Below are 25,406 nucleotides of genomic sequence, written 5' to 3'. Positions count from 1 at the left end.
TATGTTGGCCAGGCTGGTCTCCACTTCTGACCTCATGATCTGCCCACCTCGGCTTTGCAAAGCGCTGGGATTACAGGCGTGAGCCACCATGCCCAGCCGCATTCATTCATTTTTAATAGTTATAACCATAGTAAAGATACAATGATATATTGTGATTTTCACCTAACATTGCATCATAAACATTGTAGCACACCTTCACGTATTTCATGTGAAAAAAAAGTTCTATTAAATAACACACCATAGTGTGTTAGCTATTAGACACTTAGATGGCTTCCTCTTTTTTGCTGATCTAAAATTCTGCAATGAATATCTGAGATGTGATGATCAAAAGGTATGAAAAATGTTATAATTATTAGTGTGTATTTTCAAATGGCTTTCTGAAAGAATTGTAACAATTTTCATTGCAACTCATAATATATATGTTCTAGTTTCACATTACATGGCACATACATTCTTAATCCTGTTCTAGTTTCTGCATTTCTAGTCCCTTCTCTTGAATCTCAGCTTCTATTCATTCATATTTATGAAATGCTTCCTATGTGTGACGCACTTCCCTAAGCTCAGGAGATCACAAGGCTGGCTGGCAAAGGGAAGAGCTTGTTCAAGGAGGTGCCAGCGAAGCCACGGCAGTTCAAACTTTATATTAAGAGCAACGGGATGCCATGGAGGGGTTAGAAGTGTCGGTTTGGACAGAGAGAGAATGTGAATTTTAGGATCATCCCTTGGGATGCCACACAGTGGCTGGCCCAGAGCAGACTGAGGGTGGGCATGGGTAGATGGATATAGCCACAGTCCTTAGTTAACCTGGACAGTGAACCAGAGAGGCCTCTGGCAGGTGGAATGAACAGGCTCTGGTGACCAACTAGAGTCAGGAGGTGGGGAGTGAGGGATTCTGATTTGGATAACTGGGTGGACTGTGGGGAAATGGGAAGATGAGCAGATTCAGGGTGGGAACGGTCTCTTAGAAATCTCTCCTTTTAAGCTGGGCGCGGTGGCTCATGTCTGTATTTTTGGGAGGCTGAGGCAGTCGGATCATGAGGTCAGGAGTTGGAGACCAGCCTGGCCAATATGGTGAAACCCTATCTCTACTAAAAAAGACAAAAATTATCTGGGTGTGGTGATGCACACCTGTAGTCCCAGCTACTCAGGAGGCTGAGGCAGGAGAATCGCTGGAACCTGGGAGGTGGAGGTTGCAGTGAGCTGAGATCGCAGACTGCACTCCAGCCTGGGCAACAGAGAGAGACTCTTGTCTCAAAAAAAAAAAAAAAAAGAAAGAAAGAAAGAAAAAAAGATATAGAAATCTCTCCCTTTTTTCCAGTTATGCTATTGTTTGCAGCAGACCTAGAAATACTTCAACTAAGCAAAACTAAACATCATGATTCCAGTCAACCAGAGGCTGTCTGCCTTAGGCCAGGTGTTTGACACCTGCGCGTTAGTCAAATATTTACCCTGGGCTCGGAGCTTAGCCAGCTCTTCGCTGAGCGAGTCCTGGGACTCTTCTAGCTGCCTCCTCTTCTGTTCCATGTTCTGCATGTAGTCTGTCAGAGACTTGATCTTGGCTTCGTGCTTTAAACAAGCAAAAAGGAAGAGTGAATGACTAGCAGGTGATCATCCAGGCTGGCCTGGAATTGACTGGTGGGAAAATGAGAGACAGGAGGGGTTCCTGAGTCCCTTTTCTGAGTGCCACTACCAAATGGTGCCCATTTCACCCTTGCCTTGGTGTTCAGAATCACACCAAGACAGACCTCTGCTTCTCCCTGTGCTTCTTGGCTTCATTCCCCACAGACACCACTCATGGCAGGCCCCTCCTCACCATCCACTTAACGTGAGATGCCGAAGGCCAAGCGGGTTTCGCTCCTCAGAGAAAAGCGTGCATGAGAGAAACAGGCTGGGAAAAGTGCGGGGCTGAAGGCCTCATTCATTGAACATGCACCTCTGGATTCCATCTTCACCATTCAAATATTAGGTCTTTCCTTTTTCTGTCCTTCAGACACACCAATTCCCATCTCAGGACCTTTGCATTTTCCTCTCCCTGGAAGCTTTCCCTCCCCACCATCACCACCCACCACACACCACACACACACACACACTGCCCTGGCTAGCTCCTTATCACTCAGGCCCCAACACTTTCTTACAGCACCTAATGTCTACATCATTTGTCTTGTCTTTTTTAGTTGTTAGCTCCCTGAGGGTAGGTGCTTAATAAATACTAGTGAAATGAATGAATGAATGAATGAATGAGAGCTTGTTGGCTGAACAGGGACAGTGGTAACTTCTAGGCAGATGGAAAATGTGTACAGAACACTTCCCTCTCCAGATCTAGGGAGCTCAGCTTTAGGCAGGAGACCCTGGAGACTGAGCTCTAATCTAATGAAATAACTTCTCCAGAAAACACAACTCCGTTGGAGCAGTCATCTTATAAGCACAGTTTTTGGTGACGAGGATGAACGTAAACACAGAAGATAGCATTTCAGCTGGAAAGACTGCCAGGTTCCTTAGATCACATCAGAAAATAAAGAGCCATGGTTTCTGTTACTTTTGAACTTCAGGAAATAATGGTCGAATCTTTGCAATGTATGAATTGTAGCAGAGTGCAAACCACCACCTAATGGAACCTGTGTTTGTTGCTGATGTAGAAAGAGAACTTTAGAACAGGTACTCTTTAAACTCAACACATCCTAATGTTCTTGACTCTGATCTCATACAGCAAAGTCAGTGTCAGTCTGAGACCTGGACGATTCAGAGTACCCCACTGGGCCCTCCTCTGGCTGCACCCTACTCCACTAAGCAAAGGGTTCACAGGCCAAGGGAGCATGTCCACCTGAACCTATGTCTCCTCTAGACCACACTCAGAGTACTGGGGACCTAGAAACTTCCTACTCCAGGTCTGAAGGCCAGGGCTGGCACTACCTCTTCCTCACCCATTTACACAAATGGCAGCTGGCATCTAACAGTTCCATCAGTTCACACCAGGTGCAAAAGGGACTTGGACATGGAGTTGGTATGTCCAGCCTGAAAGAGAAGAGGGTGGGCTGCAGGCCATGGGGTCTCTATTAGTACCCTTGCCTTGGCCCCCAAATGTTAGAAGCAGGCTGGTCAAAGCACATGCTGTTGGTATCATAGATGACCTAGAAATCACATATGGGGTGCACTGTTCCCTTATGTACATCGTTTTTATTTTCACTTTTCATAGATAATAACTATATAATTATAAAAAATAAAATTCTAAAGCAAATCCAGAAAAAGTGGTGTAAACCATAAACCAATGTATCGACTATTTCCCCCTGATATTCCTGGTCTTATCTGCAGGAATGCAAAGCACAACATAAATCTAACTCAGCATTTTCATTTTCACGTAACTTTATATAATTAGACTTTCCCAATGGCTAGGTTTTTACATTTTTTATAAGAGCTGTATAATATTATTCCATGTAACTTTATCTTATTAGTCTATCAGTGGATATTTGGGCAATTTATTTTATTATAATCCAAAATAACATTGTCTTCAATACCTTGCATAAAAGCTTTTAATATTTTTAATCAGGAAATGAGAATACCATATGAAATAAATTTTTTTTCATTTTCATTAACAATGAAAAATACTGTCAGTGAAATTACTGGACTAAATTATACTTACATTTTTATGGTTTCTGATTTCCACAGTGCTTTCCAAAAGGACTGACCAAATTATACTTTTCTCAACAATGTATGAATATATCGATTTTACTATCACACATTAGCGCGGAATAATCTTTTCAATACATTTCTGCTTATTATGTTGGTTATAAAATGGAACCTTGTGGATTCATTTTAGACAGAGAGGTTGGAGATGTTTCTGTGATTACACATTATTATGGTTAAAAGCACACCAGAACAAAGTATGCTTTTGTCCGCCTCAGTATTATTTGACACACCAATCCATGTTGGTATCCGTTTCCTGTTTCCTCCAAATGACAGCCTATTTTAATGCCTCGCATAAGGCAGTAAGTAGTGTACAATTAGACCCCTCCTGGAAACGCCAGACCCAAATACCAAGCTCCGATATCAGTGGTAGCCCAGAAACTGGGTTGCTGTTTTCTGAGGCTACTTTACTAAACTGAAAATGCCACTCCAATAGGAAGAAGAGCAGCCTTACTCGATAGGCAAGTGAAATGTGCCCTGGGACTTGAACAGCCCCTGAAGACATGGGCTTTGGGTTCACACACATTTTTTTGAGTAGCCCAGCTCTGTCATTCACTGGCTGTAGGTGTTCGGACATATATTTAATCTAAATCTCAGCTGCCTGTCTGAAACAGAGGAATAATAATAAAACCTGCCTACCAGGATTTTTTTAAGATTAAGTGAGAAAATGCATGTGAAGTACTTAGCACGGTATATGGTACATAGTAAAAGCTCAATAAAATGCCACTTGCTACTACTACTACTAGTAGTAGTTTGTTTTTCCATATTAAAGTGGACCTATGGTAGAGATTAAAAGATGAGGGAATATTGCCTTACTCATAGGAATTTTAGAGATTCCACCCAATCTTTTACATTCATTAGCTAGCTAGCCATCCATCTATGGGAAACGACTCATCAGAATTCATGTATTTCTCACAACAAAATGTAGCTCTAAGAAGAGACCTGGGCTGCCATCGCCTGGGGAGGCCAAGCTTACACAAAGCAAAGTCCATCAACTAAGCCTATGGCGCACCATCAGCACCAGCAAGGGCATGGAGGCAGCAGATCTCAAGACAAAGAGGGGGAAGGGAAGGGCCCACCTGGGAGATGAGCAGCTGGCAGGCTGCCAGTTCCCGCTCGCTGGCGTTCATCTTCCTGTTGGAGTCCATCTGGGCACTCTCGAGTTGTTTGCTGCGGTTCACCAGGGACTTGACCTCTGACTTCATCTTGCTGATGTACAGGCGGGCCATGGTAAACTCCTCCTCGATGACTCCATTCACATCTGCCAACTGAGCACAGGAGGGGACACACTCAAATGTTGCCCACAATTTCTGTAGGTTCACGGACTCCCCTGAAACCTGCCCCTAGATCCCCAAGGTGTCCATGGATTTCTGGTTCAGAATCCCAATTAAAGGACAAGCGGAAAGTACTAAACATTCAACCCCACGTTCTCCTAAACCTCAGGTCAAACTTTCAGTTGAAACCCCCTACTAAATATAATCCTTAATTAATTAGGTTTTTCATTACCATCAATTTTTAGAGAGATGACAGCATAAGAAGAAACACTGAAGATTTTTAAAAGGAGATAACTTCAAAAAGGTATTCCATTCAATGTCTTACACCTTATATCTCTGTAACAGCAGCAAGACCTAATGCTCCTAAAGGTGATGCTGAATTCCTATAAAAACTCAAATCAAAACTTCATTAATGTTCTCCATAGTGTGCTTATTCAGGTAGAGAAGTAGTATAATGCCTTGAATATGTTTCTATAAACAAGGATTGAAATAAAAAGGTGTTTCCATGTTTAGTCCTCAATTAAATAGAAAATCGAATGAATAAGAATGTACTATGAATTACCAAAGGGCTTCTTGATGAAGGTTTCTCAGCATAACTTTTCATTACTACTACTAGTCTATTTTCCTTTGCCTTTTCACACCTGCTCCTTTCAAGCAGACAGTAATCTAGCTCATTATTTAAGATCCTCTGAGAACAACAGTCTAAATCCACCTTATAAGAGAAGATTCTGACAGCCAGAATTCCTGCATGATCTATATTTGGTTTCTAAGTTTCAAAGCTCTACTGGAAACAAAAGTTGAAGCAAGATACTTGGGATAGAAACCCATCGGCTCAATGCAAACAGGGTCTTTAAGAGCAATTGACCAAATGAACAAGTAACTGTGTGCATATTTTGTTTAGCCACCAGAGGGCAGCCTAGCACCTTAAGAGAAAACAAAGAACCTCGTCCAGAATCCGGCGCAGAAACAGAGGCTTCCATTGGTTGAAATACAATGACTCCAACCATGGTTTTTTGATGTTCCACAGTACACTCCCGAGTGCCCACTTATGTCGTTATTGCTGTCATTCACTCATCATATAACTATCTGTTCAATAAACATTTAAGGGCTAAAAAAATGGAATCAGGCATCAGCCTTGAAATTTGGTAGCAAATATGAAGTACACTAGACACTGCTGAGTTCCTGTAATTTGGCATCAACCTTACCATAAGAATTCAACAACAATATAAATGGCCAATAAACATATGGAAAAGGCTCAACATCATTAATTATCAGTGAAATGCAAATCAAAACCACAATGTGAAACCACCTTGCTTCTGCAAGACTGGCCATAATAAAAAAAATTAGAAAATAATAGATGTTGGCATGGATGTGATGAAAAGGGAATGCTTTTACACTGCTGGTGGGAATGTAAACTAGTACAACCACTATGGAAAACAATGTGGAGATTCTTTAAAGAACTAAAAGTAGATCTGCCACTCGATCCAGCAATCCTACTACTGGGTATCTACCCAGAGGAAAAGATGTCATTATATGAAAAAGACATGCATGTTCATGGCAGCACAATTCGCAATTTCAAAAATATGGAACCAGCCCAAATGCCCATCAGTAACGAGTAGATAAAGAAAATGTGGGGGTGTGTGTGTGTATGTGTATATATATATACACATATAAAATCATGGAATACTACTCAGCCATAAAAAGGAACGAAATAGTGGCATTCGCAGCAACCTAGGTGGAATTGGAGACCATTATTCTAAGTGAAGTATTAATAACTCAAGAGCGGGAAACCAAACATCATATATTCTCACTTATAAGTGAAAGCTAGCTATGAGGACACAAAGGCATAAGAATGATACAACGGACTTTGGGGACATGGAGGAAAGGGTGGGAAGTGGGGTGAGGGAAAAAAGAGTACATATTGGGTACAGTGTACACTGCTTAGGTGATGGGTGCACCAAAATCTCAGAAATCACCACTAAAGAACTTATCCATGTAACCAAACACCACCTGTCCTCCAAAAATCTATTGAAATCAAAATTAAAAATTTAAAAAAAATTCAACGATAGTACACGTCAAGTGACTCCAGTGTCAATAATACTGCAGAATGTATGTCAACAGCAAGAAAATTGACAAGTATCTATTTCTGACTCTACCTTCATGGAGGTCCTTGTTAAACCCATTTTACTTCCGACTGCCAAAGATCTGCCTACCAACACCCTTCCTCAGTACATTCCTTTTCTATTCCAAAGCATGCAATCTTCAAGTTCAGTGTGTTCTGCCATTGTCTTTAGTCCAGTGTTGGTGAGGGATGAGAAACACCTTTCTGAGCCTGACCAGGTGTATCTTACATCTTGTCCAGTTTCTGCAGAGAGATAAGGTAAAATCCATCTCCTCCACATGGAATTCACAGCCTACACCAGCTCCTGGTAGGAAAACGCTGCTAAGCCAGCAGCTCTGGCACCCTGGGAAGAGAATGAATCCCTCTTCTTTTCCAGGTCTGTTAAAGTAGGACACTTTGTCTTTTATGCCCAGATCCCATGTAAATTGAGGAAGAGTAAAAATATAGATATGTATAAAGATGGGCTTCCTCCAAAATGAGAGCTAGACATTTCTTCTTCCAAACCAGAGCTATAACTTCTGAAGCCAGTTCTTGTCCTTGGAGATCTAAAAGGAGATTTTGAGTTTGTGCCTGATGGATAAAAACTATACCCCTAACAAATGGTTTTTAACTGTGAGGTTTCTTACCACTACAGAGTTCATATATTTAGTGGTTTCATGTTCAAAGGTTTCCAGTAATTTTAGGACACTGTTATTTCAAAAAAAAAAATAATCAGTTTGTGCTGAAATGTTATTTATAACTGTCCCAGAGTCTGATAATGCCCCAGAGGTACATACTAGACCATGGGATCCAGTATCAATGACCAACCCAGGAGAAAAGACCGCACCGTCATGAAATGTTTGGAAGATGTGGCCTGCTGCTTCTACCTGCCTATACAGGGAGTCGCCCCCACCTCTCCACCTCCCTACCCCGTCTCTCAAGCATGGAGTGGCTGTGCAAGATGATGAACTACTGCCATTCCTAGACCACACCCAAGGTAAGTAAGGTGCATGTTCACATCTAAAGGCCTACAAGTCAGTGTGGGCCAAATGAAAATTAGGCAGTGAGTCCAATTCAGTTCATTTACTCTACCTCAACTTTCTATTCAGTTTCTGGCTAGATTCCTTTGAAGGTAGTGAGGTAAGGTAGGCCCCAAGAAATAAAAATAAAATCCTAAACCCCCAAATGACTGAACACACCCCCTCGTGGCCAAGGAGACCCCAGAGGAATGTTAAATACCGAGTTCCAGGCCATGACAGATTGTGAAATTGGAAACGCCTGGTCACACCCCCTCCCTCGCCAATCGGCAGTAGGCCTTCTTCCGCAAGGTTTAAACAGAAGCCAGCCCTTTTGAAATATTCACTCCACTGCTTCACTGCTGATATCAACCACGGCCTGCCCCTGCCCTTCTCTTTTGCAATTTCAACACAACCACCAACCAGTGTTCCTTCCCCAACAAGAGACCACCAACCACGAAGTGGTTCTGGTTCTGGGCAGGCTACTAAGGCTGCACACAGAGAGCCTTCATGTCCTCTGCTTTACCCTTTGATGTATAGGGCCTAATTATAATACATTTAAATGTTAAGTCTCTAAACCAAAGTGAACATGGACCCATGTTGCATACATGTTTTCCTACTATATATGCACATGCCACTCCTTCATGAATCTTCATAACTCCTCCTGTAATCTGTTGAATAAGTATATTTGGCCACCCTGTGAAAAACATAAATCCCTTTCTTATTCTTTCCACCCTCAAAGTGCTTATTTCTGGCTTCTGGCCAGAGGTTACACTTCCCAACCTGTAAGAATGGTCATCCTGCAGCCTGCAACCCTTTATGAAAAATAAAGCTCTCCTTTCCAAATGTATGGACCTCATCATACTTCTCTTGACAGTTCAGTGCCACCAGTACATGAAAGGAAGAGAAGGCTCACTCATAAACTCGGATAAAGCTATCACTGGGCTCATCTTGTTATACGCTGGACTCATCTTGTTTTGTTGATGAGACAAAATGACTGGACTCTGGAAATGTTTCAAGACATGATTGAGCTGAGGATATATGGGTTTTTCTGTTTTCTGGCTGTTCAGAGCTGTCATATTCTAGAACTATGGACTGGGGAAGGCTCCAAGGGCCACATTTTCCCCCCATCCCAGAGTCCTACCAGGAAGGACCTTGTGAAAATTAAATGGCATTTTAGGAACAAAAATACAAAACCACTGAAGAAAATTTCCTTGATCTGTTCATTCTCCTATATCAAAAGAATTACCATATCAATTCACAGTTATGACCAATAAGAAAAGTACCTGTACCTATAAGGATAAATCTAAAACAAATGTGCAGAAGTCATGTAATTTCTGAGATGACAATCTTCGATATTGTCTGAGCTTATCTTGTCATTTTATAAATTAGAAAAATGAAGCCCAAAGAAGTACAGTGACTCACCCAAAGTCATACTACTCCATTGGCTCTCATCACCCTAATGATGAACTCATGATTATACGAAAAAAACAAGAATGATATAAATGAGGGCTATCAATGAAATTAACTAGGACATCCAATGTCTGGAATCCAAAAATAATCTCAAAAACATGCAATTGATTATTTAAAAATAATCTCAATCTCAATCATACTTCAGAGTCCCAAAAGTAAAGACTCTTTCTTCAATACTGAAGCACCCAGACACTCCTGATTTCATTAGCATTTTCATCAGCTCTATTTTAGAACTTAGCATAAAAATACCTTCTTCCTTTATCGTTATCAGCAGCAAGCATCAACTTCCCATAAATCAACTCCACCTTCATATTTTGAGGCCACTTAATCACCTCACATCAAATTTTATTGCTCAACACCAATGTATGGTTCAAAAAATTAAATCTTCAAATACAAAATCACCAAACTGAAGCTTAATAAGATTAACTCTATAGTATCTGAGAAGTCTGTGCTAGAATTAGATTCATTCACAAGGATTTATGAAATAATCGGTTACAATGAATGTTCCATGAAAGCATGGTTACGTTTATGAGAGGTCATGTACTCTAAGCTGAGACCTGTTACGCCATCCAAAAAGGGCTTTCAACATTTCCCAGAAATAGTCTACAAAAGAAGCCTGATCTTGGGAGCATTTTCCAGTATTTAACAATCCCAACTCACAACTTGAGTGTTCCCACTAAGCAGATTGATGTAGAGTTCAGCCTTTTAAAGATAAAATGGCTAAATTCAAAGAATTTGGTTTCAGGAAATTGTGACATGTAAGGTAAGCAATGTAATACCATTCCCCAGCTCAACAAAATCAACATATATTCGTCAATGACTCCTTTGTATAACAGGCTATATTATTATAAAGCTATGGTGATCAAAACATTGTGGTATTGGCAGAAAGATTTGATCCATGAAACAAAATAGAGAGACCAGAAACCTCCCCCACATACTTTTGGGAGAGATGGACACATTCATTATCTTAATGGTGCTGATGGTTTCATGACCGTACACATATGTCAAAATTTCTCAGACTGCATACTTTAAATATGTGCAGCTTTATGTAAATTATGCCTCAATAAAGCTTTGTTTTGTTTTAAAAATGTCTCTATCCTTTTTTTTTGGTTAATGACAACAATTGGCCTTTCTATATTCCAGCAAATTGTTACCTGTTCTTGGCTGATACCATTTTTAATTCTATCTCTTCCTTCTATTCCTAGCTTCTGGACAGCTTTATACCACCCCTATTATCTCCACATCTCTGACTTTCTTGCTGTCAACAGCACCAATGGCCAGATGTGGTGGCTCACGCCTGTATTCCCAGCACTTTGGGAGGCAGAGGCGAGCAAAACACTTGAGGCCAGGAATTTGAGACCAGCCTGGCCAACATGGAGAAACCCCACCTCTACTTAAAAAAATAATAATAATACAAAAATTAGCAGGGCCTGGTGGCACATGCCTGTAATCCCAGCTACTCAGCAGACTGAGGCATGAGAATTGCTTGAACCCAGGAGGCAGAGGTTGCAGTGAGCTGAGATTGTGCCACTACACTCCAGCCTGGGCGACAAAAGCAAAACACTGTCTTAAAAAAAAAAAAACAAAAAACAAAAAAACAAAAAACAAGAACAACAATGTGTACAACCCCAAGGGATTCATCATGATTGGATGATTGATTTATGCCAATTATAGTAATCCTATTCCCCTTTGCTTTCCCAGAAATGTGGAGTGGTCATGTGATCCAATTCTGGCCAATGAAGTGTAAGGATATGTCTCCTGGGGACTTCTGGGATACATTTCCCTCCTGGATTAAGCCTTGGATGTGGTTGAGTGAGGATGTGATGATCGGTACTACAGCAGCTATTTTGCTACCATGAGGCACAATCATCTGGATTATGAAAAGGAAACAGGATGAGGACAGGAGAAAGGAAATAGAGAAAAAGCCTGAGAATTTGACATCGTTGAGCCATGGCACCAAACCAAAATTTGGTTCTCAAACTTTAATAAGCATAAAGAATCACCTGGAGAATCTTGTTAAAGTGCAGATTTTGATTCAATAGGTCTGAGTGGGGCCTGAGAGGCTGTAGTTCCAATAAGCTCCTAGGTGAGGAAGATCACACCCTGAGTAGCAAGATTTTAGACTTCTCATATTGTGAATAATTAAATATGATTTTATTGCTTAAGCCACTGTTAGAATCCTAATACTTTCACGTCGACTTGTTGGAGAATTTTCACTCCACTGGGTTCTTTTAGAAAAGGAAAAACACAATTCTGAGACTAGAACTGTTGCTTAAGCGATTTAATTCCAAACTTCTGCAACATTAGGAAATAAGTTTGAGAAATAAACCAATTTACACAAAGCCAACCAAGATTTGAAGACATTGCCTAGACCTGAAAGATCATTTTTTTTCTCCTCCTCCTCACCCCAACAAACAATTCACTCAGTCATTCAATTAGCCCTTTTTTCATTCATTCAAACATTAACCAGCACATGGCAGATGCGAAGCACAGTGCTAAGCATTGAATGCTTAAAAGAGTCAAGCACAGACCCTGCTAACTTGATAGGAGCAGGTAGAGAAGATAAAAGAAGGGCTGGCTTACAGTTTTCACATCATTGGTGCCAATAATTCCACCAATCTCCCCCAGATCTTTCAACAGCAAATTCAGAATCTCAGTTGCCCTTTTCTTCTGGTGGTTGCTAAGCTCTTGTAGCTGGCTCAGCTCTCTCTGCGTGGTTGTTAATGTAGTCTGAAAAACAAATTTCAACAACAGATTCAAAGAGTTGCCCATCAATTTCATACACTCCACATTACACATAACACCATCATGTAGAATGGAGTTCTTTGACATGACTTACATGACTTCAACCTAAGAATTCTTTTAAGGCAAACTCTCGCATAGCACTGCATTCTTGGATAAGAAGATGAACTCTTTATCAACAAGTTATATCACATGGCCTGATACATTATATGTCTACATATCAGATGACAATTCCAAGTCAGGGAAATAAGTTATTAAAAATAAGTAAAAGCCAAAAAAGAAGTCCTTAAGTTTATAACATGTAATTGCATCTTCCTACTTACCAGATATTCTATGTTAGTCCTATCTGTTTCATTTCAGGGTCTAAACTTACCTGCAAGGGTCCCCACCTCCACTCCTAAACAAACCTGCTCCCTGGGCCACCTCCATATTCCCACCTAAATTGATAAAGACAGATGGGTCTAGAATAGATGGCCAAGAAGTAGTTTAATAAGTTTAGAAAACAACTTCAAAAAAAAAAGTCTTCAAATTTTCAGAGTGAAGCTGAATTAAAAACACTCATCTTTTTTCAAAATTAGGTTACTTATTACAAACCAACAATAGGTTACTTATTAAAAACCAACAAATAGTTGGTTTCTCATTATATAGCAGAAGCTCTATTTTCTTGTCAAACTTTAATAAACTCTTCTCTTTTTCATCCTTCATGTATCTTGCCAAAAGGTATGTATTCTTAACTAACATTCAACATCAGGAAAACGGTTATCTATTTATAAAATTCTCCCATATGCAGCTACAGCATTTTTAAACAATCTGTATAATTTTAATAGCCTTCTACACCAATCTAGTAATACTTTGGTTTCATGACAAATTAAAAACTGTATTATGAAAAATGTTTCATTGTTTTAAGAAGCAAGTAATATGAAGGACTAATTAAAATAATCCGATAGAAAACACTAAGCAGAGGAAATCTAAGTCGCCCCCTTTCCTAAGCCACTTCGGAATGAGTTTGTTTTATTTTGTTTGGTATTGCCAACTGCTTATGTCATCTTGTTTTTAAAATCCTCAGAGGCAGTAGTCCCCATCTTGGGAAGCTGCTAGAAAAGTCTTCCTCCATGCAGCTGAATGTATGCCGTGAGGAGCATTTCCTGTCAGCCTCACAGTCAGCAGATCAGCATTCTCCTGTGCCATCTGCTACTTCTTTTTAAACTGGATGCTTTCCACAAAGCAGGCTGGGCACAAGCCCAGGACACCAGGCCACTGGGCAGAGGTACTAAGGACAGCAGGTTAGAGCCAGTCAGCTTCTCCACCACCCATTTTCCAGGTAGAAAAGGACATATTCCACCCCGCCATGCCAAACACTCACTGCTCCTGCTACCGCTAGCTCACTGCAGAACCTACGGTGTCTTTCATTTGGAGAATCTGGAAATAAGGGAATGTGCAGGCTGAAGCACTGGCTTAAAACAGAACAGCAAACAAACAAACAAGGGCAGCTTAGTTCCAGGCTCCTGAAGGTAACAGCCAGGACAAGAAGCTGACTGGAGGGAATGGAATTCATTCAGGAGGGTATAAGCAAGAAGAGTGAAGTCCATATCTTCCATGGGACCCCACTCTTGCCAGTAGCAATGCTTTGAGATGTATGTATTGATACTGTAGCATATGCACAGATGTGCACTAAGTGCTTTACATAGACTGTCACTAATCCTCACACCATGCAAGCAGCATGTTATCATCACCATTTTTACAGATAAGGGAATGAATACTCACGAAGCTTAACTGTCTCAGCTAAGGTCTAAGAGTTATGAAGTCAGACTTGTAACTAAGATTTTTCTGGCTCCAAAGTCTGCACTCTTGTGACTATTCCCACAAAGCATCCCCACTAATGTTATCAACTCTCTGGATATAAAACTGTCATGATGTGCAGTTCCAGGATGAGTGAACAAAAGTCACTTGCATGAAGTATTTCAATTGTTGGAGGGACCTCAGGGAATGTATCTAACACTGAATAACTATTCAGCTACTGCCTCCTTATACCATGTCTGTCAATGAATATCAATATGAGTACAGGAATGGCAGCCAAGGAAGTCCCACCCCCTAGACACAAATGCTCCAACCGTTTTCTGGGCCAGCTCATCTGTCAGCTGCTCATTGGCCCTGGTCTTATCCTCCACTTCCTGTGATTTCTGGTCATAATTGACAGCCAGCTCCTCCAGGGCCTGGAGAACTTCTTTCACCTCATCCTTGGCTGCCTCATTTTCAATCTGGAGACGTGTCAGTTCCTCCTGTATCTTCTCATAATCTCTTCTTGTGGAAGCTAAAAGCTGGGAAAATGAGATGGCATGGAACTTGTGAATCTAATGTTCAAATGTTTATGTTCTGTGCTGTATCCAAAAGTAAGTAATTTAAAAGCCAGATATAAGAAAACAAGTTGGAAAAGTTCAGGATGATGGGAAACCCCACTGTATGGTCCAGACGATAAAAAAATAAAAGAAAAAGGCAGATATGCTCTTATTGCAAAAATCTGCTTTGTGCGCATGTGTTTTGTTTTGTATGTTGTTTTTCATATGTTGTTTTTGTTGTTGTTGTTGTTGTTAGTTTACAGCTGTATACCCTTAACTCAAAGAATGAATCACACATCAAAAATCACTGCATTTTATAGCTATTCAATATTTTAAGCAAAGGATGGGGCCAGGCGCAGTGGCTCATGCCTGTAATCTCAGCACTTTGAGAAGCCAAGGCAGGTGGATCACCTGAGGTCAGGAGTTCAAGAACAGCCTGGCCAACATGGCAAAATCCCATCTTTACTAAAAATACAAAAAAAAAAAAATAGCTGGGTATGGTAGTGCACACCTATAATCCCAGCTATTCGGGAGGCTGAGGCAGGAGAATCGCTTGAACCTGGGAGGCAGAGGTTGTAGGGAGCCGAGATCATGCCACTGCACTCCAGCCTGGGCAACAGAGTGAGACTTCATCTAAATAATAAATAAATAAACAAACAAACAAAAGATCTGAGTCATTTCCAAGGAAATGACAACGAATAACACTTACATAGTTTTTACATGTTATCAGGATTTCACATTGTAAACAGGTTGACTTCACAATCAACTATAACAGTGTACAAGAGTGATCGGTTACCTTTTTTTAACATCCATCATGAAGATATAGAAGGATGTACCCCAAACATTATCATTAGTTAAAAGCAAATATCTGGGCTTGCCGATGCTCTCACTATCTTTGTTCCTATATTGGTTTTCCTATATTGAACAGATACTGCCTTGATAGTATAGAAAAATTAAAATGTTAAGGAGTTTTAACAGTAACAAGAAGGAAAGTTTATCTCAGGCAGCTGTGCCAATGTTGGGGAGACTGGAGTAGAATGGGAGGTAGAGGGCAGGAAACTCAAGCAAATGGAAGGCCTCGACTATAGCTAAGAGAGAGAGAATAAGGAAATATGGTTCACCTGATTATAAAAGTGTAGCTTGTCTCTCTATCAAGGGAAGTGTTTGGGCAGGGGAGGTAATCATTGCCCTAAAGAGATGAAGAGGAACAAAGAGGAAGGAAATGGTTACAGAGTCCTTTATGCCTACAGAGGCCTGGGACTGAGGACAGGAACCCAGGCACCTGCTGTCATTGCACAGTGGGATTCAATCCATAGCATTTCAGCAACGAAGCAGAAAGCAGCTTAAAGCACAAAAGAGAACAACACTTAAACGGTCCTCAGCAAGGGAATTATTAATTGTGCATGTTTGATAGGTTGGCTGGCTATCCTTTGCTTAGGTTCTTGTTTGTAAAATACTTGGCGAAACACAGTGTAATAAAAACACTTACTGAAGAACTGAATGCCTTTGGGGAGAGACTGAAAACAATTTGCCTCCTTTTTAGTGTATTAAATACATGCTGGCGCAGTACTCGGGCCCCGTTCTCTTTGCCTTCCCCTCCTCTACCTTCTATTTTTGTTTTTGTTTGTGTATCCCTACAGGACAGCAGGAGAACATGGTGTATATCAAAGATCTGAGCCAGCTGATTGCAAAACTGAAGTAGGACTCAAACAACAGGACACAGTATTGCTGGGTATTTGGAGGCAGAATCATCCTTGCCCAAGGCCAGGTGTGGTGGCTCACACCTGTAATCCCAGTGCTTTGGGAGCCAAGGCAGGAGGCATGCTTGAGACCAGGAGTTCAAGATCACCCTTAGCAACACAGAGAAACTCTGTCTTAAAATATTAAAAAACTAGCTAGGTATGGTGGCACACTCTTGCAGTCTTAGCTACTTGAGAGTCTTACGCGGGAAGATCACTTGAGCCCTGGAGGTTGCAGTGAGCCATGATTGCACCACTGCATTCCAGCCTGGACAACAGAGAGACCCTGTCTCAAAGCAAATAAAAATAAAAAAGGATCATCCTTGCCTGATCACCCAACCAAAGGTCTCTGCCCTTCCAGGACGAAGTGTAGCCACTGGCTACTCAATCTCAAAACATCAGGGGTTTTTGAAAGTCAGACATGTATTTTCTAAATTCAGTGATAATCAGCTTGTAAGAGGCAGTGAAGGGAAATCTACCAAGAAATTTCCACATGATTCTGTGATTATGAAAAGCTTCTTTGCCAATTAAATTCCTGAATAAACATCAACAACAAAGAGTAATAGAAGAACTTTGTGGAAAAAAAATATATTGCATTCTTTACCTCGTCCTGATCCAACATCTGTTGCTTCAGCTTTTCAGCCAGCTGGCTCTGCTGGTTAATTTCATCATCCTGAAACGAAACATCATGTTTGGTTTTTTTTGTTAGTTATGTCATTTTTGATATCCCAGTCTCCCAATGACAGGCGACTACCATAAGCTTGCTAATAAGAAGGAAGGAATGGTGTGGCGTTGCTGCACAGAAAGCAGACAGGTTCCGAGATCTCATTCACTTAAAATACCTCTTCACCCACCTTTCTCAGCAGATGAAACAGCTGAATATTCTGGAAATGTAATATCCTGCACATTCAGCTCAATTCCTGCTCATTGAGAAATCAGAGATCTAGAGTTTGGGAACTGAAAGGGACGTTAGAGATATCCCTTCTAATTCAAAGATGTTAAGAGTGAAATTCCTAATTCAAAAAATAAAGGAGTGAATTTCTATCTAGCTGCACTATCATATATTATTGTCCCAAGTCTTGTCAAACACATCAGTAAGCAGGAGTGCTACCACCGGATCGGTAGGGAGAGCCAACGTTTCCACTTCAAACCTCTCAGACGGGAGAAACATGAACTGGAGATTTGGCACTGGAAGACCTCCCTCTCGACTGGAAGTTAATTTTCTTAACAATTTAAAAACAAACAAACAAACGAAAAAACCAAAAAACAAAAAAACCTCAGGGCAGCTGAGGGGCAGAAGCATTCATGTTTACTTTCTCGGCTGCCACTGAAGTGGGAAAGGCAAATTCTCTCTTCTCTCTCTCATTTTCTGCCACTAGGTGTTGCTGCCACAAAAGCAAGGGTATTTGCTGCCTACCTCTCCCCACCTCCCCTTAGACTCGGTCCACCCCCAGTGCAGGCTAAGCAGCAGACAGATGACGGCTAACTACATAAAAAACACAGTCTTCGCTGCATTATTTTCACGACTTCAAATAAAATTTAAAACAGCCTGGGAAGATAACAACCTGGCTTCGAGGGTCTAAACAACAGACAGCGTCAGATTCAATTGAGCATCCTTGGGCACTTCTTCGTGCCAGGTCCTGCCTAGGTGTTTTCATCAGCAGCCCAAAAAAACGCACCCTGTACTGTGCCTTTTGCCTTTTCCACAGATGAAATCCAACCCACACTTAAGGGCCTGGGTCACAGAACCTCAATGTTCCACGGGATATTCCCCAGCCTGTTTGGCGGTATCTATGCATACATTTGAATCATGTTAATTTAATGTCACAAACTAATGCTTTCCATGGAGAAAGAAAATTCTAAAATCAGCCATAAAGGATTTGAATCTCCTTGTCCTTTATGTAGAATATCATTTGGCTTCGCTTTTCTGCTCAGAGAGATCCTGTTTCTACTGAACTCTTTACACCAATGTTTCTTTAACGGTTCTATTTTCCTGCACGAATCATATTTCTGGCAGGTGAGTTAGGGAAATTATATCAGAATGAAACCTCCAAAAACTGGCACTTCTACAACTAGAAGACTATTCTGTAGATATATTTTCTCTTCTACTTTATAAATGTAGCATGTCAGTTACCAGGAACGATTTTGTGTTTATGTTCCTGAGCACTTAAATATTAAACAACTTAGCATAAAGGATTCAAAGAGTTTACCATTGGAGAGCCACCATCTCTTTTCCTGGGACAAATGGACAAGCACTACAAGTGATATAAACCATGAAAGGAGAGAAATGGAGTAAACTCTGTCCTTACACTGTGCTCATTTCAAAGCCTGAAGATGCAGGCTTCCTCCCAACAGGTGACAAGCTGGGATGCAGTGATTTTTAAGGTACAGTGAAAAACTAAGGGCCCCTGGCCCCACCCGGGAAGGATGAAGAACAAGGATGATATTACAGAAGATGTGGATCACTTGTATCACAGACATTTCCCAAACTACATTTACCCTTTATTAAGGCAACTTACCTAAGGAATTAATGAGATCCACTGTGATTTTTTTTTAAAGTCTTTCAAAACTTCCAGAATAATAAGCTGTGCTTATATCTACACATTCAACTGCATCTCTTAGAACATGCATAAGCATGCTCACTCTGATGCCGGCTCTAAAGATCTAGTCCATGGATAACAGATTTTAAAGTACTTTTCAGAAAGTATTTTATACTTGAATTTTCTTATACATGAAATAACATGAGGCCAGGTACAGTGGCTCACGCCTATAATCCCAGCACTTTCGGAGGCCAAGGCAGCTTGATCACTTGAGCCCAGGAGTCCGAGACCAACCTGAGCAACATGGCAAATCCCTGTCTCTACAAAACATACAAAAAAAAAAAAAATTAGCTGAGTGTGGTGGTATGTGCCTGTAGTCCCAGCTACTCAGGAGGTTGAGGCAGGTGGATGGCTTGAGCCCGGAAAGTTGAAGCTGCAGTGAGCTGTGATTTCACCACTGCACTCTAGCCTGTGCAACAGAACAGACCCCATCTCAAAAATTAAAAAATAATGCGCCGGGCATGGTGGCTCAGGGCTGTAATCCCAGCACTTTGGGAGGCCAAGGCAGCTGGATCATGAGGTCAGGAAATCAAGACCACCCTGGCCAACATGGTGAAGCCCCATCTCTACTAAAAATACAAAAATTAGCTGGGTGTGCTGCTGTGCGCCTGTAGACCCAGCTACTCAGGAGGCTGAGGCAGGAGAATCGCTGGAACCTGGGAGGTGGAGGTTGCAGTGCACCAAGATCGTGCCACTGGACTCCAGCCTGGGCAACAGAGCAAGACTCCATCTCAAATAATAATAATAATGATAAATAAAACAAAATAACATGCACACCCTTATAAATGAGAAACTGGTCAACCCCGGTTGTCAACAGGTCACTGGTCACCTTTAATTATGAAGATGTTTTTGTTGCAATGGTAATCTGCATAAAAATAATCAACTTTCATTTCTATTTAAGCTTGGTTCATGTCAGGATCTCCAAGAGCAGAGCAGTAGTGTAGAGGGACAGGGACTAAGAGACAGGGAGTGCCAGAGCCAACTTGTTCACAATGTGTCTCTGCTGGTGGCCCCCTTGGCACCTCACCCCTTCCACACCACACACAGAAGTAAGCAGAGCCCAGTCCAGCCCAGGAGAAAGAAGGAAACTAATATTTACTGGGCACGTGCAATGTACCGGAAACTTTTAACCCTCACCACAACCTTTCGAAGTAACAGATATGAGTCCCACGATACAGATGAGAAAAGCACCTTCAGCAGGGCCAGGCATCAGCCAGGACTCAGCATTATCGTCACAAGTCTGCCCGGGTCTCAGTGTCATTGTCATAGGTCTGACTCCACAGCGCATGCTTGCCCATCACACAGCATGGCCTCGGGAGAGTACCTGTGCTTGGAGCCCTGGTGGGGCAGCACGGAGGGACAGAAGGGGCAGCTGGGAGGAAACCGTGTGGTCTTTCTCCCTCCACACCCTAAATAGATTCACTGAGGTGGACCAGGTCCTCATTTAAAGGGCTGAGGGTGAAATGGGAAGAGCACTGGGTGGGAGTCAGAAGATTTATATAACCTCATCCTAGCTCTGCTGCCTGTGTGTGACATACCCTTGGGTAAGTCACATAACTACCCTGGGCTAGTGCCTCACCCAGACCTAAATACCTCCTGTTCTACCTTTCAGTAAACTAAGAAGGGGCCATATCCCACCTCATGTATTCTTCAAGTGTCAAACCACCTACGTCAACAGAAACATGGAAGTGCCTCCTAGAACATTTCAGAGGAGGACCCCTAAGAATGACAGCTGGTGAGACATAATCAGGCAGTCTATGGGAAGGGTCACTGAGGGCAAACCATTAGCTCTGGTGCCCCCTAAGGCTGAGGTTTTTAGGCTCAGTCCTCTCCCATATCTCTCAGCATCATTATGCGGTGGACCACAAATACTAGCCTCGAACAGTGGGTCTTACAGAATTTTCAAAGCACATGCTGTAGGAAAATGACATAACGAAATGGCCTAGGCTGACCATCAGGAGACAGAGACTGTCAAGCCAGTTCTTCAGCTACCAACTGAATGCCTTGGACATGGCATTTTCATCTCTCTGTCCTAATCACTACATTTTGTATGCTGGATTTGAGACTCTAAAGTCTCTCTCTTGGATCAATGAAAGTTCCTTGTGCTGCCGAGGTAAATGATCCCGATTCCGCCATGCAGGCGTCTATTCATAGAGAACTGAGCACAGAAACAGCTTCTCACCCTCTCACCCAGGATTCTCTGCGATTACTAAAAATGAGCCCATCGGTTCTAAAATGAGAAAAAAATGCATATGGTCTAATGTTCTTTACTGTTTAAACAATAGCAATTCCTTGGAGAAATCAAGAAATTGCATATACTGTTAACTTACTATTGATCTATTTTTTCTCTTTGTTTGAAGCTTTGCATAAAATACATAGACAGAAATGGAAGATAACGGTATGCTTGGAGCCTAAAGGGCAAGTAACCCATCTCATGGGTGTGAATATTTTATTAAATGTGTTTTCAGAAGGGTAGGATGACCCCAGAATAACGCTGTGGTTATAGTGCAAGCTCTTGGAATCATAAACAAGCAGAACTACCTTCCTTAAGGCAACCAGTCACATTCGGCTTGCAAAGGTTATACCAGACTCTGAGCTTTACCCCAAAGAGAGAGGCCTGTAAGATTAATGGCAATGTTAACATAACAAAGCTGTTTCACACAAGCCAGAGGTGCCCCTAAGCACTCTGAGATGAACCACAATAGAAAAGATTAAATTAGACTAAAAATATCAGCAACCTTGATGAAATGAAGTGAACTGAAAGGATTTAGAATATTCCAAGGGCAACATGCCAAGATCATATAAAACATCAATTTAATTCTTATGCCTCTGGGATTCCTAACCCAACCTTTAATTGGTTCTCCCAGTGTTCTCCAACGCCTCTTTTCCTCTATGCCAACTTGTGCATTTACATGACTATTTGAGTCCCAAAAGCTTGTCATAAAATTGGACATCCCTAATTAGCATGTTCAAACTACTTCATTCAAGAATATACCCGTGAAAAGAGCTTCACCAATTAGGTAAAGCCATCAGACCACACTACTATCTGTTTCTCATCCCAGAGCCTTATAGCTATATGATTAAAGTACATGCTTGAATTTTGGGAGTCACCACCCTTGCCCCTAGCTGAGGCTACTGCTGGAGTTTCCAAGAGGTGAAGAGAAGAAAGGAAAGGAGACTTAAAGATCACAGACACTCACACACCCCGCCTTTCATGCAGTAATCAGCCCAGTCCAATCTCTAGAAGACAAGACTCTAAGTAACAACTACCTGTCTGTTTAGGCCAACACACTGCTCTTTCAGTCAAGTTCCCTTTAACATTTCCAATCCACATGAATCAAGCTCCCTGAGTCTGCACCATTAAAGTGCTAGGGTAGGTATTAGAAAACCGGACATAAAGATCGGGCTGTAGCCCTACATCAGCTCCACGGGGAGCTGGGACCGCCCTCTTTCATCTTTGTAGCGGAGTAAGAACTATAAATCTCTGGCCACAGACCTTGTCATCCAGTTGTCTGTAGAGACTGGAGATCTCTTCATCATACTTCTCTTTCTCCTCTGTAGAGATGCCAGCAACAACAGGAGCAATATTGTCTATGATGGGGGTGTTATCACAAGGCTCCAGGTTCTTCTGGTCCTTGGCACTGATCTGTTCATCCTCAGGCACAGCTTCTCCTGCAAAACATAGCCGAGCAGAGTTGGGGATTAAAGAAATTGAGTATGAAACCCTCCAGGAAGAGTACTAAAAATAACCAGTCCTGGTGAAAAATACACAGAGGACACAATAAAGGGTTGTTGTGTGGTTACAGTTTGTGTTCTTTCTATTTGATAAGAAAGGTCTTAGTGAATTGGCCAAAACAAGTCTAAGAAAAAAGAGAACTGTGTAAAATCTCCCCTCTCAAGATGCATCCCTGAAGTAAACCGGTTCCAAGCTACTCCAACATGCAGAGATGCCTGAATTCTTTACATTCATTTTGCTTTAGTTGAGGAATATCCTGGGGCTTTACTAGAGTCATATTCTCTCTAGTGATTGATTAAAAAGGAAACAGACCTCTAAGGCATCCTAATTATGAATTAATTATGTCACTGTTTCATTAATGGAAACAGCCAAGTAAAGAAACACACTGGCATTGTTCGATAGAACACTGTAAGGCTCAAATCCTCTGAATTCAAGAATCTCTGAATCTGAGGTCAGAAGACAGGGTAGCCCTGGATCCAAGACTAGCGCTGCAAAAGCTCACATTTCCATACCACTGTCTCCCCCAGAAGCCAGAATTAATTGGCTCTGCTGGAAAGTTCAAATAGAATAATCTACTGTGATATCAGGTAGTCTTAGGAAAGAAATGCAGCCAATCTAGACTATCTTGCAGAGATCCTACCTACGACTTCCCAGTCTGCAGAGTAGCATTTGTTGGGGCCTTCGAAGGAAGAATTGCCAAATTTGACAATCAAACTGATGGAAAAGGTACAGCTCACAAGCTGGCCAGTGGCTATCTCCAACAAGAACATCAAAGACATAAAGTGCATAAAAAGGATTCTAAGAAAACTACCGGCCCCACTGAGTCTCCCAAATATCTTCCTGGAAAGCAAAACCAAACCCAACATACTTTTCCATCACAATGTTTACCATCATCTTGCTTCAGTCAGTAGTCAGAGTGTCTGCAGTATTCCAAGCCTCACCCCAGTTCTCAGCCCACAAAATCCATTTGGTAAAAATTCCCCAGGAAAACTGCGTTGAGTCAGAGAGTTTTTCAAAAATAAATGACAGAAGGCAGGGCACAGTGGCTCAGGCCAAGACGGGCAGAAAACTTGAGGCCAGAATTCAAGACCAGCCTGGCCAACATGGCGAAATACCATCTCTAGTAAAAATAGAAAATTCAGTATTTGTACAAAAATACAAAAATTAGCTGGGCGTGGTGGTGCACACCTGTAATCCTAGCTATTTGGGAGGCTGAGGAACAAAAATTGCTTGAACCCGAGAGGCGAAGGTTGCAGTGAGCCGCGATAGTGCCATTGCACTCCAGCCTGGGCACCAAGAGCAAGACCTTGTCTCAAAAAATAAATAAATAAATAAATAAATAAATAAATAAATAATAGAGTAACTGAGATCTCAATCTGTGGCTTCATTAACAATATATATCATGCCTCAAGGAACCCACCTGAACGCTGTACACATTTATCTCAATATAAACAAAACACTGTCATAGTTTAGTTCTGCTGCTTATGACTCCATTATCTCACTGAATAACCACAAAATACGACATGGGGCCTCTGTGTCAAGTAAAATTAACACCCAATGTTTTCACTTTTGTATCACAGTTCCATTTGAAGCAGCAACTTGAAGCAAAACGTAGAATAAACTATTACTTTGCTGAATATAAAATTGAGCCAACCCTTTTTCCTTTTCCAACAAGACTGTGCTATACTTAAGCCTTTTTTCTAAAATTATTGACCTGAAACAAAACCAGAATATCAGAGTAGCCTTTGAACTGAACCTGAACCAAATCAATATTTCATTCAGTTCCAATTCCTGGCTTAAAATATCCATCAACAACCTTAGTGTGCAGACTGGATTTCATCCAATTAAAGGATCTATATTCTCTACAGTCTGCTAAATCCATGGGCTATAAAAGCAGTATCGTGGTTTTTTTTTTTTTTTCTTAAACATATTAGATAGAGATAGATAGATAGACGTAGATAGATAGATAGATAGATAGATAGATAGATAGATAGATAGATATTCTAACCACACAAATAATTCAGGATACATTCTTAACATAAACAACTCAAGCAATGTGGAATATACAACTAAAACTTGAAAGTCCTCCTTCACCCCTCCCTTCTAATTCTGTTCCTTCCCCAGAGAAATTCACCACTAACACTTTGGTAAATATCCTTCCTCTTCTTGGATTGTGACAGTATCTCTAATTTTTGAGCTCTAGCTTCTAAAATTTGGGAACAGGGCAATCCAATACAGTATGAATTTAATGTTCCAGCTTAGGCATGACAAAGATGAAATTCTTAGCTGTACTAGACCAGACACCAACCAGAACATGGTCACATTATCCACAGGCCAACTCACTCCAAGTAAAGAGGTAAGATACAAAAACATCTGGAAGAGACATATTCCCTGTGTTCTCTGGTTTCAAATGGCCAAAGAGGCAACGGTATCATGAGGCTAGGGTGAGCTAAGGAGCTGCCCAGTGTGTGTTTTGATTCAGCTGAGTGGGCAGGGGCTGGGGATAGACTTCTATAACCTTAGCAGCAAGTGACCTGTTCTAACCAAAGTCACAGGCCTGACTTCCCCTAAAGCTGCCCTCTTCTCCCATTAAGGAATTACAGCATCACCAAGTGGAAGGGTTGTTCCAGATGGCAGAAATCCAGCAAGCTAGCCAATGCTGCTACAAGGCACTGTGAAAGTAGTCAAGAGACTCCGTCATCTCCAGT

General features: G+C 41.4%; 1 protein-coding gene across 1 annotated transcript in view; it reads right to left on the bottom strand.

Annotated features, from left to right (window-relative positions):
* The window catches only part of LOC105492692 (kinesin family member 5C), a 154,254-nt gene that overhangs the window by 30,883 nt on the left and 97,965 nt on the right, over positions 1–25,406 (bottom strand). The window contains exons 12-17 of the mRNA XM_011759927.2: positions 22,459–22,634; positions 16,967–17,035; positions 14,399–14,605; positions 12,129–12,275; positions 4,761–4,949; positions 1,449–1,566 (exon numbers count right to left, since the gene is read on the bottom strand). Coding sequence (XP_011758229.1) covers positions 1,449–1,566; positions 4,761–4,949; positions 12,129–12,275; positions 14,399–14,605; positions 16,967–17,035; positions 22,459–22,634 — 906 coding nt within the window. The remainder of the gene's footprint in view (positions 1–1,448; positions 1,567–4,760; positions 4,950–12,128; positions 12,276–14,398; positions 14,606–16,966; positions 17,036–22,458; positions 22,635–25,406) is intronic.

Source organism: Macaca nemestrina, chromosome 11 (genome assembly GCF_043159975.1).
Source record: "Macaca nemestrina isolate mMacNem1 chromosome 11, mMacNem.hap1, whole genome shotgun sequence".
Classification (NCBI taxonomy): domain Eukaryota; kingdom Metazoa; phylum Chordata; class Mammalia; order Primates; family Cercopithecidae; genus Macaca; species Macaca nemestrina.
Note: the sequence above shows the minus strand (reverse complement) of the source record. Positions and strands in the feature narration are given on the sequence as shown.